This window comes from Macaca thibetana, chromosome 5 (genome assembly GCF_024542745.1).
Source record: "Macaca thibetana thibetana isolate TM-01 chromosome 5, ASM2454274v1, whole genome shotgun sequence".
Taxonomy (NCBI): Eukaryota; Metazoa; Chordata; class Mammalia; order Primates; family Cercopithecidae; genus Macaca; species Macaca thibetana.
Window position 1 is genome coordinate 75,512,940 of NC_065582.1, and position 15,825 is coordinate 75,528,764.

A 15,825-nucleotide genomic window follows, 5' to 3' on the forward strand; every position below is an offset into this window, starting at 1 on the left:
AATATTGAAAAGAAAAAATAATAACTTCACAGAATAAATCATAGAAAGTAAGACATTTTACAATGATGAAAATATATAGAAATTCTGATTGTTATTTTAGAATATCAAATAACACCACAAAATCTTCCAAAAGCGCATCTGAACTCTGAACTCATTAATAGCCTCTACTAATTTTTTTTCTGTTCTGTAGGAAAGTAGACTCTTTAGTTCAGAAAAATCCAGGAAAAGGAATTTATCTGACTTTTGTCTCATTTCTCCATGTTTCAACATTCCCAAAAGTTATTTAAACCTCAAATTAAGGTGATTCTGTCATCTGGGTGGCAAAGATTATGATCTATGACATCTTATCTTGCACACATGCATTCAATTATTCATTTTTTGTGTGACTTTTTTTTTTTTTTTTGAGATAGAATCTCACTGTGTCCCCCAGACTGGAATGCAGTGGCATGATCTCTGCTCACTGCAACCTCCACCTTCCGGGGTCAAGCGATTCTCCCACCTCAGTCTCCCAAGTAGCTGGGATTACAGGCATGCGCCACCACACCCGGCTGATTTTTGTATATTTGGTAGAGATGGGGTTTCACCATGAGGGCCAGGCTGTTCTTGAACTCCTGGCCTCAAGTGATCCACCCACCTCGGCCTCCCAAAGTGCTTGGATTACAGGCATGAGCCACCATGCCCAGCCTTTTGTGTGACTTCTGTGTGAAAATAACTCTTATAAGCATTTAGTAACCAAAATAGAGAGGTATTGTACAGTCCTTTGAATAAGCCCTCTTTAATTTGTTGTAATGGGTAAATTTATGGGATCATGACCACACAGCTTCATTTCTAATCACCAACCCCATACCTTGCCTGTTCTCTTTCACAAACCAATACACTGTGGTGCTGGCTGAAAACATTTCTAATCATAGACTTATCTGCAGCTGGTGACTTCATGGCACGATATTTGTGGTCTGACTGGAGATTGACCACATCCTGTGGTTAAATGTTATTATTATTTTTTTGAAGACTCTTTGAACTCTCTTAACTGCTTTCATTTGATGTTTCAACTGACTTATTTGTAGTAATAGCCAAGCATTTATGCTTTGAAAATTTGAATTGATATCCTTTATGTATCACATGGATATCTGTTGTATCTGGTGATATACTATTACATTTTGTATTTTCTGGGTTTTTTTTTAAATTAAGGGACCATCATATTCCTCATCTAATATAGGCTCTAATACTTGGACACTTGGTATATACTTGTTAAAAGAATAAATGTGCAAATGACTGGAAGAATAGGAGTTTTAAATCCTCCTTTTAAAGGAAAATGTTAATAATAAAAAATACCCGTAGTTCCACTTCCCTGTTTTAACTGATTTCATATTGCATCTTACCTTTCACATACTGTTTAATTCAACTAATGTTGATTGAGCTGCTAATATGTCTCAGGCAATGTGTTAGTCTCATGTTAGGTTCAAGGGATACCAAAAATGAGTAAGACATGGTCCTTGCCTTTCCTTATCTTGAGGTTTAGTAGGAGATAATGGGTATATAAGCAGATGGTCTCAGTGTGAAATTTAAATCAAACAAGCACAGTATGCTATGAAAGCACAGTGGGTGGATTTCAGAGAAGTATTTCTGGAGGAAACTTGGGCTTCTTCTTGAAGAATGTATAAGCTCATGGAAAATTAAATCAAGATTGCCTAGCTAGGCATTACCAAAAAGGAATTACATTAAAAATGCATGGTGAAAGAGGCAACTAACCAAACCTCAAGGTAATTGGTGTGGAATTAAAAAGGTAGAGATCTCAGTAAGAGTGTGCCAGGTTATGGAGGTCCATGCATGTCATGGTAAGGACCTGAAACTATGTACTCTAGGCCAATAATGTTAGCTTTCCAAAGAGGAGGTCACTGATACCTTGAAACTGAGCTTTAAGTATGTGTATGCAGAAGAACCTAGTAAAATGGCTCCAGTATAAAGAACTCTTAATATAGGAAACATTTTATAAATGGAAAAGTAGATACTTAATAGTCACAATTGAGAGTTTAAAAGAAACTAGTTATCTCCATCAAGAGTCTTTATTTCATAGATTCTCTAAGGATTTTTTAAATTCTAGGTTAGCTTCCTTCAACACTATCTCAGTCTGTAATATTTTTCACTAAGTTCCCCCTCTACCTTTTCCAAAACTTCCTACCATTAAAATTTGCTTAAGTGAAACTGGGATAACATGAAGTATATTTGGGTGGGATAGGATACTGTGCCGAATTTATTTATTTGTACTGTTCTTACCGCAATAGTTTAGTACAGATACACTCCAGACTTGAATATTGTGACTAAATAGTCTCCAGGTGATCAACTAAAAAGAATTGTATTCTGTCATCACTTCTCCTCCCATTGATCCCAAGAAAGTGTCTCCAAGAAAATCACCTTTCCTTCTCCAACATTAGAAATCAGTGGGATGGCACCATCCACCAAACTACCCATTAAACCGCTATCTTAGAGTTGGAAACACTGAAACATCCTTGTTTCCTTCTTACGGTCCAGCCAAATGGTTCGATACCTTGGCAGCACACCCTTCTCTATAGAACCAGAGGGAGCGAGTGGGGAAAATACAGGAAGAACCAAAAGTGAGGATTTTATGAGAGACAAAGTGAAAGAAAGCTCTCAATGAAAGAAAACCCACACATTCGGCTTTCAGTACCCATCCAGAATGCCTATGTATGCTTTCCATTTGCCATTGTTTGCAGCCTGGTTTGCATTGTAGTAACTTAACACTAGTCAGTAATGATGCCTACAAATAATGTGTTTATTATATGTGTAAGAATGCATTTTATTTTGTTTTTATTTTTTGAGACAGAGTTTTGCTTTTGTCACCCAGGCTGGAGTGCAATGTTGTGATCTCGGCTCACTGCAACCTCCACCTCACAGGTTCAAGCAATTCTACTGCCTCAGCCTCCTGAACAGCTGAGATTACAGGCACCCACCACTATACCCTGCTAGTTTTTGTATTTTTAATAGAGACGGGGTTTCACCATGTTGGCTAGCCTGGTCTCAAAACTCCTGACTGCATCTGCCTGCCTTGGCCTCCCAAAGAGCTGAGATGTGTGAGTGACTGTGCACAGCCAGATGCATTTTAATTTTAGGTCCACAGCTAAAGATTATCTTGTCATATTGTTGAAAAGTGACAGAGCTACTACTAAGTGTGAATAAAGAGCTTGTAGTTTTGCAGGCATTCATTAAATTAAATAAAGCCATATATGCCTGTGAACATAATAATCTGTTTTTTAAAAAACAATGTATTGAACCAAACTATTAAAGCAAGTTTCAGTAAATAAGTTGCCTAACATTTGCACATAAAAAGCAACAAATAGTTTTTGATTCAATGAACAATTGATTATTAAAATCAAGCAAATTTATCTTACTGGACTGTTACAATTATTAAAAATGGAAGCAATGTAAGGCTGTATAGATCTTTGTAGGCAGCAATTAAGTATAAATCTGTTGCTCCTTCTTTTGTATGTTAGCCTGAAAAAGAAAAAAGCATGCACTTAGAGATCACATGGGGAAATTTGATAATTCAGATAATTTGACAGATGATAAGCTGTCTCAAATCCGTTTAAGAAGATAGTATAGTATAAGCAACACACAAATATATGAGTAAGTGAATAATTTTTAAATTGACAATAATTTGAATGATCTAGACTTACCTCAATCTCTGTATTCTAAATAGGCAATGTGCTAAGAAAATGAGTATAAATAAGATTTTAGATAATTATTTAACGTAGTAATTTGCATGTGGGATGCCTCTGCTTAGCTGTTTCTTAATGGAGCTCTGGCAGAATTTCTAATTTGTAGAGGAGTCAAATAAGACTTTATTACCCTTTACTTAAAAGAAATGTATTTTCATTTCCTTAGAAAAATATTCCAAAATTTAGAAATATGGCTATTCAGACTAGTCCTCTCTTTTCAAATTAAATTGAATTATGCAGCTTTACTGTGATGCTTATTTTTTAATTCATTGAACATTTCATATCCAGTAAAAAGTCAGCTAAAATTACTAGAGCAAATCAGGCTTTTTTTGAATGCTTACTAAGTGGGTGTGTATGCTTGCGTGTACACGTGTATGCATGCACACATACAATAAACCATTCAGTAATATTCCAGAGACCCAACTATAATGCCAGTAAAAGAATAAGAAATCTGTTGTCTGATGATATTTGTAGTACATGACAACAGAACACTCAAGCTGAAGCATGAAGAACTTGTGAGGATGAATGTTAAACCTAAAAACAATTACTAAGTCACTTCTTAGCTGTCGACAAAATCAAAAGGTTGGGAATAAAACCGGCAATAACTCTTGATATTTTTTAAAAAAATGATATTACTATCTTAGACATCCCTTCAGAAAGCATTGTTTCTGTTAAGCCTGTGTGGAGATTAATCTGGCATTATCTTTTTAAAAATGTCTACATTGACTTAAGCCTTTATTCAGATAAATGGGAAAATGTTATGTAACAAGAAATGAGCTACTAGTTTTCATTGTAAAAGCACAGTCACTAGAGCATATCAAAAAGCATGTTGAGCACATTTGGGAGAAGGTGATTTTTTGTTTGTTTTTAAGAGACAGAGTCTTGTACTTTCTCCCAGACTGGAGTGCAGTGCCGTGATCGTAGGTCACTACAACCTCTACCCTCTGAGCTCAAGCAATCCTTCTCCCTAAGCCTCTTGAGTGGCTGAGATTACAAGCATGCTCCGGCATGTCCAGCTAATTTTTTAATTTTTTATAGATATGCAGTCTCACTATGTTGCCCAGACTGGTCTTGAATTCCTGGGCTCAAGTGATCCTCCTGCCTTGGCCTCCCAAAATGCTGAGGTCACAAACCTGAGCCACCACACCTGGCTTGTAAGTCCCTGTAGTAATAAAATATATCCTGAATAATGTGAGGAATGAGAGGAAAGTTAGAGACCAAATAAGGGGAAATTGAGATTCCTGTTTCCAGCTCTTTTGTTCCTTTTTTCTCTCCTCTTTCCAGTTGAACTCCTGTTTCTTCCTAGGTGTTCATGTCCCACATTTCTTCCTGGCCAACTCTTCCTCATTTATGTAAGGTCCTCCTTGGATAGCACCTCCTCTGTGAAAGTTTCTCTGACCCACAGAAGGAATTCATTATTCTCTCCTCTCTTTTCCCTTAGCCTTTATGAGACTATTATTTTCTCTTCATTTTTTGCTTATCCTTTGTATGGAGTAACTTCCTGCATCTATATAGCAGTGGTGTGGAACCTTCTAGGAAGCATAGGAAATAGGGGAAATAGCAAGAATTCTTCATAAACTGCAATAAGTGACAAGATGCAGCAAGACTCCCAGCCTTCCTGGCTGGCATGGGGCACTGACTGGTGTAATGTACCAGTGTGGGTGTTACTGTGTATTCATCAGTGAGTCGGCATAGATAGAGTCCACATATGTCCCATTTGTGCTAATTCTTCTTCCTTTCATCATGCCAAAAAGGCAAGTATTGGGTGAAACTTTTTTACTTACAAGTATACATATTTCCTCGGTAAATGGGACAATTCCTGAGTCTAGGACTTGCTGGGTCTTAAGGATTGTGACTTTAAAAATAGACCTATGCTTTAGTTAAAGCATGTTCCACAGGAACATAATTTTTTATTCATGTTTTTGTTTTCTCCACTAGACTAGATGCTTGATAGAAGTTACAGCTTAATTCTTTATATTCCTGTCCATTAGCATGGGCAAAGCTCACACATACAATAAATACAGTTGAATAATGTTTGTAGAATTCGTATATAAATGACACTGTTTAATGACAAAGTTTAACTCTCCATGAAGTTATTCGTATTTTCAGGAAAAAAAAAATGCAGTGAGAACAAATGAGTCACCCACTGGAGAACTTGGTACAGGATGTCCTGGTATCCTCAAAACAAGAAGGATCATTTAAATAGCTTGCAGCCACCTGTAGCTTGAGCTCTCCTTTGTAAACATCTACACACTCACAGGGATCAACAGTAACAGTATCTCCTCTCCAGCAGAGGATCTGTTGGTCTTCTGAGTACTGAAGACTGATAAATGATAGAATCTCTTCTTGTCTGACATCTTTGAAACTCCCGATGTTCCAGAACCTGGAAAACCTGTTGTTGTGTAGGGGCGTGTCAACAAATCAGTAGCTTCACTCATCTGTCACCTCTATTTCAGGATTCTTTCTGGAGTATTGATGATTAGAAATATGTTAGAATCTGAACTTTGGGGTATGAATTCACCCATTATCTACAGTAGCTTTCCTACTTTCATAACAAAATCTACACATTTTGTGGCTAAATAAATGCTGATTTTTCTGATGACCAAAGCTAACTTTTAGATGAATTACTGATATACAGAAACTATTTCATCCCAATTAACATGTGAAACACAATTTAACTGTGATGATGTTTTCAGTCAAAGGCAGTTGCCTTGGCATTAACAGTGAAATCTTACCTGCACAGGAAGGCTCAGCCTAACCCTGGCAGAATTCCTAGGCTGTTTCAGTACATGTGACATTAATAATATGTAGCTTATCAGGTGATGATACTCAGTAACATTCATCAGTGGGCCAATGGCAGATATTTTTTTAAGTGATTATAATTTTTCTCTAAGGATTACCCAAGCATAATAAATAACAAAATATGAGCAAAAATTGTGATAATACAAGGGATTTTTAAATGGCAATGATTTTAACATATAGATAAATAAAAATAATCATGTCTATATTATATTGTTTGAAACTTAGTCTAGTGAATGACAAGTGATAGCATAGGTATTGAGAGTTTATCTTTTATTCAGCAAAACTTCTGATAGGCTTACTGAATTCCAATAGTTAATACATAATTCCTCTGTGTACTCAAATTGTTTCTAATTAGATGGACTTCTCTATTCTTTTTAAAATATATTTTGTAAATATTCTTGTTATCTTTAGAATATCTGTGGTGCTTGTAAAACCATATACAGTGATTTCTTTCATTTCCTTTGGGTTTTTTAATGCACAGTAGAGTATATAGGTCAGATGCCTTTTGAAATGCCTGATATGTTAGAAATCCTCCATTCACCTCTTTAAATGAATATTTGCTTTATTTATTTATTTATTTGTTTGTTTGTTTTTGAGACAGGGTCTCGTTCTGTCATCTAGGCTTGAGTGCAGTGGCATGATCATGGCTCTCTGCAGCCTCAATCTTGCATACTCAAGGGATCCTCCCGCTTCAGCTTCCTGGATAGCTGGGACTACAGTTCATACCACCCCGCCTGGCAGGCTCTCATTATGTTACCTAGGTTGTTCTTGAATTCCCAGGCTCAAGTAGTCCTCCCATCTTAGCCTCCCAAAGTGCAGGGAGTATAGGCGTGAGCCACCACACCCAGCAAAATCAGTATTTTATAAGTAAAATTACATATATATACACACATAACCTAATAGTATATATCTGTGTGTGTGTGCGTGTGTGTATGTATGTATGTATTACAGTTGCTCCTCGCTATCCACAGAAGATTGATTCGAGGACTCTCTCGGATAACAAAATCTGCAGATACTGAAGTCCCTGATATAAAATGGCATAATACTGTATTTGCCTATAACCTATGCACATCCTCCGGTATACTTAAATATTTTTAATTGTTATTTGTTTATTTTTGAATACTATATTTTTGATCCTCAGTTGGTTGAATCTGCCATGTGAAATCCTCATATACAGAGGGCCAACTGTATATATAATTTAATAATAGCAAATTACTAAAAATATTGGGGCCATAATAAAAATTGATAGCAAATTACTAAAAAAATTTGGACCAATAAAGATTAGTGACTTCAAGAATTAAAAGACTATACACATATATGAAAATTAACTCTTAAAATGTGACTTGGTTATTCAGTTAGCTTGGATAGATGAGGCAGAAAGTTAAATGGTGATTATGAAAACTGAATTTTTGTATATGTGGTTTAACTACATTGTGAGTTACATGAGTGTGTTATTTCTCCTTTTGTCTTACTACTTTAATGGGAGATTATTGTTGCCCAACTCTGGGTCTAGTGTGTAATCAACTCTTTTCAGCCAGATTCTTCACCTCCAAAAGAGTGTCTTGCATCTTTGGGTCTGGGCCCAGGTTCAACTCCAAGAACTATACATCTCAGGAACCAAAGGTTATGCTTGGCAGGGAAGCCTAATGCCCCAACAAGGCACTCACTAATCTATCTGAGTGGACTATTAGTGTTTTTCTATTTTTAAAATTTGTTTTATATATGCACAGGTACTCTAGCATCAGCTGTTGTGTCCTCCAAAGAGTTGAGTGCATTATTGTATCAACTCATCCATGCTCATAATATACGTGTATGTGCCAAGTGGAATTTTGGGAAGCTAAGGGTAGGACTGGTGCAAAACTGTGCAGTTACAAATTATAGGCTTCTGAAGAGGTAATCTGACTCCGTAAACCCGCCTCAAATCAAAAAAGATAAGTACTATGGTAAGACATAAGAGCTAGTCTCCAAAACACAGCTTGCACAGCCCTAAATTCATTATTAATATTTCCATAAGGACATAGAAAGGATGCTATAAATGACTCTCACCTCACAGACACTGCAGAAAGACGACTTACTTTCAAATTTGACATTCTGCTTCTCCATGAGTGTTCTTGGGAATTCCTGGAAGAGAGACGAGCATGTGGAAAGGCCCTGGGGCAAGAAGGAGCTTGCTATGCTTGAGGAACTGGAGGAAGGCCATCACAACTAGACCTAGACAGAGAGGGGCCTCAATTGGGAGATAGGTGGGATACAAATTAAGCAGAGACATGAAGGTCATGTCAGGAGTTGGCCTGAAAAATCAGTGTACAGCCGTTGAAGAGCTTCATGCAGACATGTGACAAAATTGGATATACATTTACAGCTATTTTGTGGAGAGTTGATGCGGGGCGGGGCGGGGGGGGTGGGGCCAAGACAGGAAATGGGGCCGGTTAGGAGTTATTGCAGTGGTACGTGTGAGAGATAGCAGAGACTTAGGCTGGTGACATTGTAGTGGAGATAGTAATCTTGATTCAAGTCCTGTTTTGGAGATACAATCAGCAAGATTTAGTTAGAGATCAATAGATACATAATAGAAATGGTGATTGGGCCTCTTCACCCTCAGGTACTAGCTCAAATAACAGGTCAAACCAGAAAATCATGAACTGGTGCTTATCATTTCATTCACCCATTTAATTATTTAATCACTTATTCACTCGGAAAACATTTATTAAGCTTTTTCTGTGTGCCAGGCACTGTGTAAGGTACTGAAGAGACAATGTCCCATTATCATTCATGTGCTCTGCCTGACAGACCCTTACACCAGTGGTTGGCTTGATTTACTTTATGTCTTAGAACATGGTGCTAAGGAGACCTACATTTTTCATTGTATCCCCATAGACTTTGTTCATTTAGACATGTGGTTCCCTTCAGGGGTCCTTAGGGAGCCCCTGGGGTAACTAGGAATGGATGGAGTTGGCACACTGGTTGGCACGCTGACAAGGTAGTGCTGCTGCACCTAGAACGGGGCCTGGTGTTGAAGTCTTGCCATATATAGGATAGCTGCACACTCGTAATGTAGAATCATCCAGCCAAGACACCCAGTAACACTCCTACTAATGAGCCCTGATCAGCTTCACACTGACCAGTGACTACTCTCCTGCCCCCACCAGTAGTCAAACTGTCTGACTTTAATCAATGATTAAAGAGCATGTAAGTGGGAATTCTTTATGTCTGTATTCTTCCCAGTCTTTTTGCATGATCCTTTGGGCTATTCCAAGCCCCTTGTCTTACCCTGCTCTGCTCCCCAAATTGTGTCCAAGGGGCAAGCACAGACAAGAAAAAAACTAGTCCTTTTCTTTTCTTTTGTGTGTGTTCTTGGGAAATGTCCTTAATCTCCATTACTTTCATTTCCTTGTCTGTAAAACAGAAATAGCACTAGTATCTACTTCATAGGGTTGCTGTGTTACAATCTCTAGAGCACTTAGAACAGCGCTTGGTCTTGGCACATTTTCTTAGTCTTTTGGGCTGCTTAACAGAATACCATAGCCTGGGTGGCTTGAACAACAGACATTTCTCACAGTCCTGAAGGCTGGAAGTCTGAGATCAGCGTGCCAGTGTGGTCTGGTTCTGGCGAGGGCTCTTTCCTGGACTGCAGGCTACTGACTTTTTCTTATATTTCTACATGGAGAAAAGAGAGGAGAGAGCTCTCTGGAGTCCCTTTGGTAAGGGCACCAAATGAGGGCTCTACCCTCATGACCTGATTACCTCCCACAGGCCCCACCTCCTAATATCAGCACTTTGGGGGTTAGGATTTTAACCTATTAATTGAGGACAGGGCACAAATATCCAAGTAGTGGCACACACAATAAGCACCCAATGGATATTTGTTGTTATTGTTCAACAAGTGGAAGACAGTGTGTTGGATGACCATGCAGGTGACACAGATGAATATGTCACCATTACAACTTCTGCCTTCATCACTAAATGAAGACATACCAATTGCTTAAATGCAAGGCAGCATGAGATATGTTTTTTGACAAACAAAAATCTGATGGTGGTAATTCTTTGTTTAACTGCTTAATGAGCCTCTGTTACCTCTGCTCAGAGGCTTGGATTTCAGGTCTGGCAATTTCATCTCACTAGGCTTGTTCTTCAGCTTTAAGTTAATTTCCCAGGGGAAATTACTCATTTTTCCAGGAGTTAGTCCTAATCCTACCTTAGCAAGATTGCCTCCTACTTGTGCATTAACTGGGTGCCGCTCTTGGTTCCTGTTTTGCGTCGGCTCCAACCTGAAGTTCCTGGCTTTCCCCCACCACCTTGAGCACTGCTTTTAATCTCCAAGTCAGGGCTATTCCTTCGGTTAATGTGGCACCATTTTTTTTTTAAATCCCAGTCTTTGGCTCTACTTGCTGCTCAACCTTATGGTCAAAGATCTATTACTGATGAAATTTTACGAATGTAGTATTCTGGATGAAACTAATTTTAACCATTTCTGATGTGAGTTACAAATTGTACACTAGAAACAAAAGAACAATTTATTGTACAGGGTAATACAGTGTGAATCAACATCACTATAAATAACAGCAATAACACAAATATTTATCTTTCTGATATATAGTCTCATCTTTTCATGTTCTAGAGTTATCTTTTTTTTGCTTGTGAGCCCTAATGTTCTGGAGATACATAAATGGTAATTAATGCTCCAAATTTATAATTGATATGCTTCATATCATAGTAGAACTCTGACATCAATATATTCACAAAATCTCTAATTAGTTAATTAACAGTTTATTCATGAAACTGATTTAATTTGGGCACTATATGATATTTCACACAACACACTAAACATTTTCAAAAATATGTAGTAACTATGGCTTAACTTTGTGTTCTATTAAACAGCAATGTAAGTACAGAAATATGTTAAAGTTAGAAAATTCAGTAACTTCTCTTCAAGACATTGAATTCTATTATAACTGCCGTTTTTTTCTTTTCAGACATTTATCATACGTATAGAAGAAATAAAATGGTTTCATTTGTGTAAAGATATTTTTAAATATTGGGAAAAATGAACGCTAGGAGAGAGAATGTTGTCAGACACAGTTAACTACATAATCTAAAACTCAACATGAAACTCTACACCCCTCAAATTTGTCTAAAGCTATTATGATTTATTGAAAACTACCAGAATGCTAGTCCCCCTGACTTTCAAGTTTTCTCCTTTAAATATGAACCCCTTAGGAAACGAAACCTATTGCCATGTATAACTAAACTTTGGTATGTGTATGATTTTTTTTAAGCTCAGGTAAAGTCCAGACTTACAGTAAATGAAATGGATAGCATGATTCTGTAAGTGGGTTAATTCATTTAATCATTATTTCAAGAGTCATTAATTAAGCAAATATGTATTAATGCTAGGTTAGATGCTAACATAACAAAGATCAGTAAGTTGATAGCCCAGTGATCCAGGATCTGGTATTTCTCATAGGGCAAATAATATGTTTAAGGAGCCTATAAATAGCAACAATTTTATTAATGTCAGTAGACTTTAATCAATGTTTATTAAACATTTTAACAATCCCAAATTGTCTAATATATGTAGGTTTTCTAGGTACTTATGATCAAAAACAAGGATAACTATGAGTACATATTATATCTATAATACATTAGTCACATTCAAAGGAAGAAATCTCACAAAATCATCACTATACAGGCAACAGTAGATTTGTTGAAAGTGTTTTTTGTCTAATTATTTTGCATTGTAATTTATGTGAGGTACATTGTGTGATAGCCTTATTATAGATTCTAACTGGAATAAATAGCTATGCTATTAAATGGAATTATGTACATGTAACCATGATTTTTAGAACATGCCTATATGAAGATTTATATGATAATTTTAGGTAAACATTTTATATGTAAAAATAATAGAATTGGAAGTAATGACTGACATTAAAGGACTTTGAAGTATCCAGAATGCAATTAAGAGAGGCAGAAGTTGCATAAATGTTCAAACATATTTATAATTTTTAGTATCCCATCTTTTCATTTTGGGAAGGAGAATAAGGGAGAGAATACTAACTGGTGATCTCTAAAACATGCTATCCTTTGATGATGTTTCAGAACTTAATAAAGCAAAAAAGCAAACAAGTGAACAAAAAGAAAAACGAATTTAGCATCCTTTTATCTCACTCTATAGTGTTATACATGAAGCTCTATACTTTTACTTGATGCTTTTCCAAATGACTCATGCCTTCTAAACTGGAAAGACTGGCAATGTCATTATTGGAAAATCTGCACTGTGGAGTGGTTGAGGGCATGAGCTGTGGAGTCAATGGCCTGCCTGTGTCACTAAAGACTGTGTGATCTTGGGCAAGTTACTTAACTTCTCTGGGCCTCCATTTTCTCATCAATAAACTGGGAGGGGAATTGCTTGGCGGGCAATTGTGGGGATTTATGAGTTAATATAATGCTTAGTACAATGTGTGGTTTATTGTAAGAACTCAGCAAATGTTAGCTCTTACAAGGTTAAATCCCAAAGATGAAATATCCTTTTAAAATCAAGCCAGATCATAGCAGAAGAAGAAATGGTTGATAAATGAGAAAATGGTCTACCTTACTAATAACCAAGAAATTCATATTAATGTGAATTTTCCACAATTGAATAGGTGTTTATTTATTAATAATAGCTATGATCAGTAATGATTTGGGCCTGTGGGCACCTTCATAATGTTGGGGGTGCAACCATTTTGGAAGGCGATTTGCCCTGTCTGCTCTACAAAATTTTAAACGTGGGTACTCTTTCACCCAGTAATTTTACCTGTAAGAATTTCTCTTTTAGAAATACCCTCTAATATGCACATATATGTGTGTGCACGCATGTATGTACACACATGCATATCTCTATTGATTGCTATGTTACATTAAATTGGGGGAAAATGCTTCTGATATGACATCATGCCCATAATTTAATGTAAAATGACAAATATAATTAGCTTAATTATTTACATATAGTACGTGATCCCACTTTTGTGGGAAAAGTATCTACTTTTATGTGTGTGTTTTCAAGGGGAAAAATGTATCTTTAAGGATGCACACATGCAAAAATAGCAAAAGGATACAGGGAAGGATACAGCCTGCAAACTCATACTCAATAGCTATGATGTGTATCATCTCCTTTCGTTTAGAAAATGTTTCTAAACTGTGCCAAAATTTTGTCAGGTATCCATTAATATTTGAAAAATTGAAATGAAAACCATTTTCTGTAAAAGATATTGCCTAATATATTTATGGCATACAGAAAATTGTGACCTCATGTGTCTGATGATAGACAAATAAAAAATATTAAAATGTTTACTATAATATAGATTTGACTTATGAAGAGTCTTAAGGTTTAAAATGTTTTGATAACTTTTTAAATCATCTAAGAAAAAAATCTATATGAACACATTTACAAATCTATTGATGCTTATTTTTTTCTTCTTTTTAAATGCGATTATCTTTTTTTGTCTTCCCAGAGTTACCGGAGGTGAACTGTTTGAAGACATAGTGGCAAGAGAATACTACAGTGAAGCTGATGCCAGGTAAGTGACTTGCCCTGGGCAAGATACAAGACTCGACATTCAAATAATACTTTTTCAGTATATTTCTTTACAAATGCATGTTTGTACAAACAAATGTTTTAAGGATCTCGAGGATGATTCTTAGAAAAAAAAAAAAACTATGAATCTGGTCTATATTTTTATTTAACATCTGTAGTTAGATTACATATTTTATCAAAAACAACAAGAAAACACAAAGCAAAACACCCCACCTAACTGGAATGACTTCTGCTAAAGCAATATATTTTTTAGTAAAGGTCAGAGATCAGAGATTGAAATCCTCTGATCCCTAGATAGATTCTAGGTTGCCTAGTGTTAGCCAGTAGTCATATGTGGCTATTTCAATTTCAGTTAATTAAAATTAGATTAAATTAAAAATGTATTTCTCAGTTGGTCTGACCACGTAGCTGGTCTAACCAACTGCCTAGTAGCCACAAGTGTCTAGTAGCTACCAATTGACCAGACCAGATATATAACATTTTCATCATCACAGAAAGTTCTACTGAACAATGAATATCTAATCACAAAGCAGAAACAGACTGAAGAAAGTCTCAGTGGTCTTTTTAAGGAACTATTATTAGCTAATTAACTCTTTGGAAATTTCATTAAAACCCTTGGACCTCTGAGTTGAAAAATACTTAATTCAAGCACTTAAGAGAGTTCAAGAGTAATTTTTCTATCTTGTTAATTGGCAAAATCTTTACAAAAGTTAAAAAAAGACTAAGTTTTTTGTCTAATTTGCAACTTCCTAGGCTACCCAAAGTAACATTTTTGGAGTGGAGTAACATTAACCACTTGCTTAGATATTACTTAGACTGCATGGTGTTAATTTTCCTCTGTACTTTTATATATTCTGTAACTGTCATTTAATTTAAAAAATCTGATCAAGAGTGATTGGCTCATTATTAGCAATGTAAATGAGGTGTTTGGGGGCAGAGATTGAATCTGCCTCCATTCTGTAATGCCGTCGGAGCTTCCCAAGGCTTGCTGATCCCATTGTAGCCTGACCCTCAACAGATGTCCAGCTGATGTTAAGGTTCCCAGCCCCTCCTTGCCCTCAGAGGCACACTTCTAAGTTTCTAATTTTTCTTCTTGGTTTAATGAACTGTTTATGGCAGTTTGCGAATCTATCCGTATATGACTACACTCTAATTTTTTAATGTAATTTTTATGGGCAAAGTCAAATAGAAAATTCTGTGTAATTTATACTATGATGAGTGAATCATCACTTGCTCAGTTTACCCCAAATCCCCACATTAGGGTCCTGAAAGGGGCCTAGGGGAACCTCTGGAAGTAGCTATTTGGCCACTTGCCAAGAAACAGTAATACTTTTAATCAAGGTACTAAACTGGGGAATTTCATTTATTTTGCCCTTCAAAGTTATGTTAAACAGGCTGTTACTTGGTTTGAAAAATACTGGTTGAAATTAAAATAGAGACCATTTTTACTGCTAAAGAGCCCTAAGATATTTTTTTATGAAAGCTCTCAGACAAAATTAAAGAGAACGAACATTTCCTTCTAACTACAAGAATAAGGAGGCTATTTCTCAGTCAGATGTGGTGGCCCACTCCTATAGTCCCAGAACTTTGGGAAGCCAGGGTGGGAGGAATGCTCGAGCCCAGGAGTTCGAGACCAACCTGGGCAACATGGTGAAACCCCCTCTCTACTGAAAATATAAAATTAGCCAGGTGTGGCAGCACGCTTCCGTAGTC

The 15,825-nt window shown here is 36.5% G+C and overlaps 1 protein-coding gene across 31 annotated transcripts in view; it reads left to right on the plus strand.

Moving 5' to 3' along the window:
- CAMK2D (calcium/calmodulin dependent protein kinase II delta) overlaps nt 1-15,825 on the plus strand; it is a 304,534-nt gene that overhangs the window by 195,893 nt on the left and 92,816 nt on the right. For all 31 annotated transcript variants that reach the window (XM_050792418.1, XM_050792416.1, XM_050792420.1 and 28 more), the window contains exon 5: nt 14,030-14,095. In XM_050792418.1, coding sequence (XP_050648375.1) covers nt 14,030-14,095 — 66 coding nt within the window. The remainder of the gene's footprint in view (nt 1-14,029; nt 14,096-15,825) is intronic.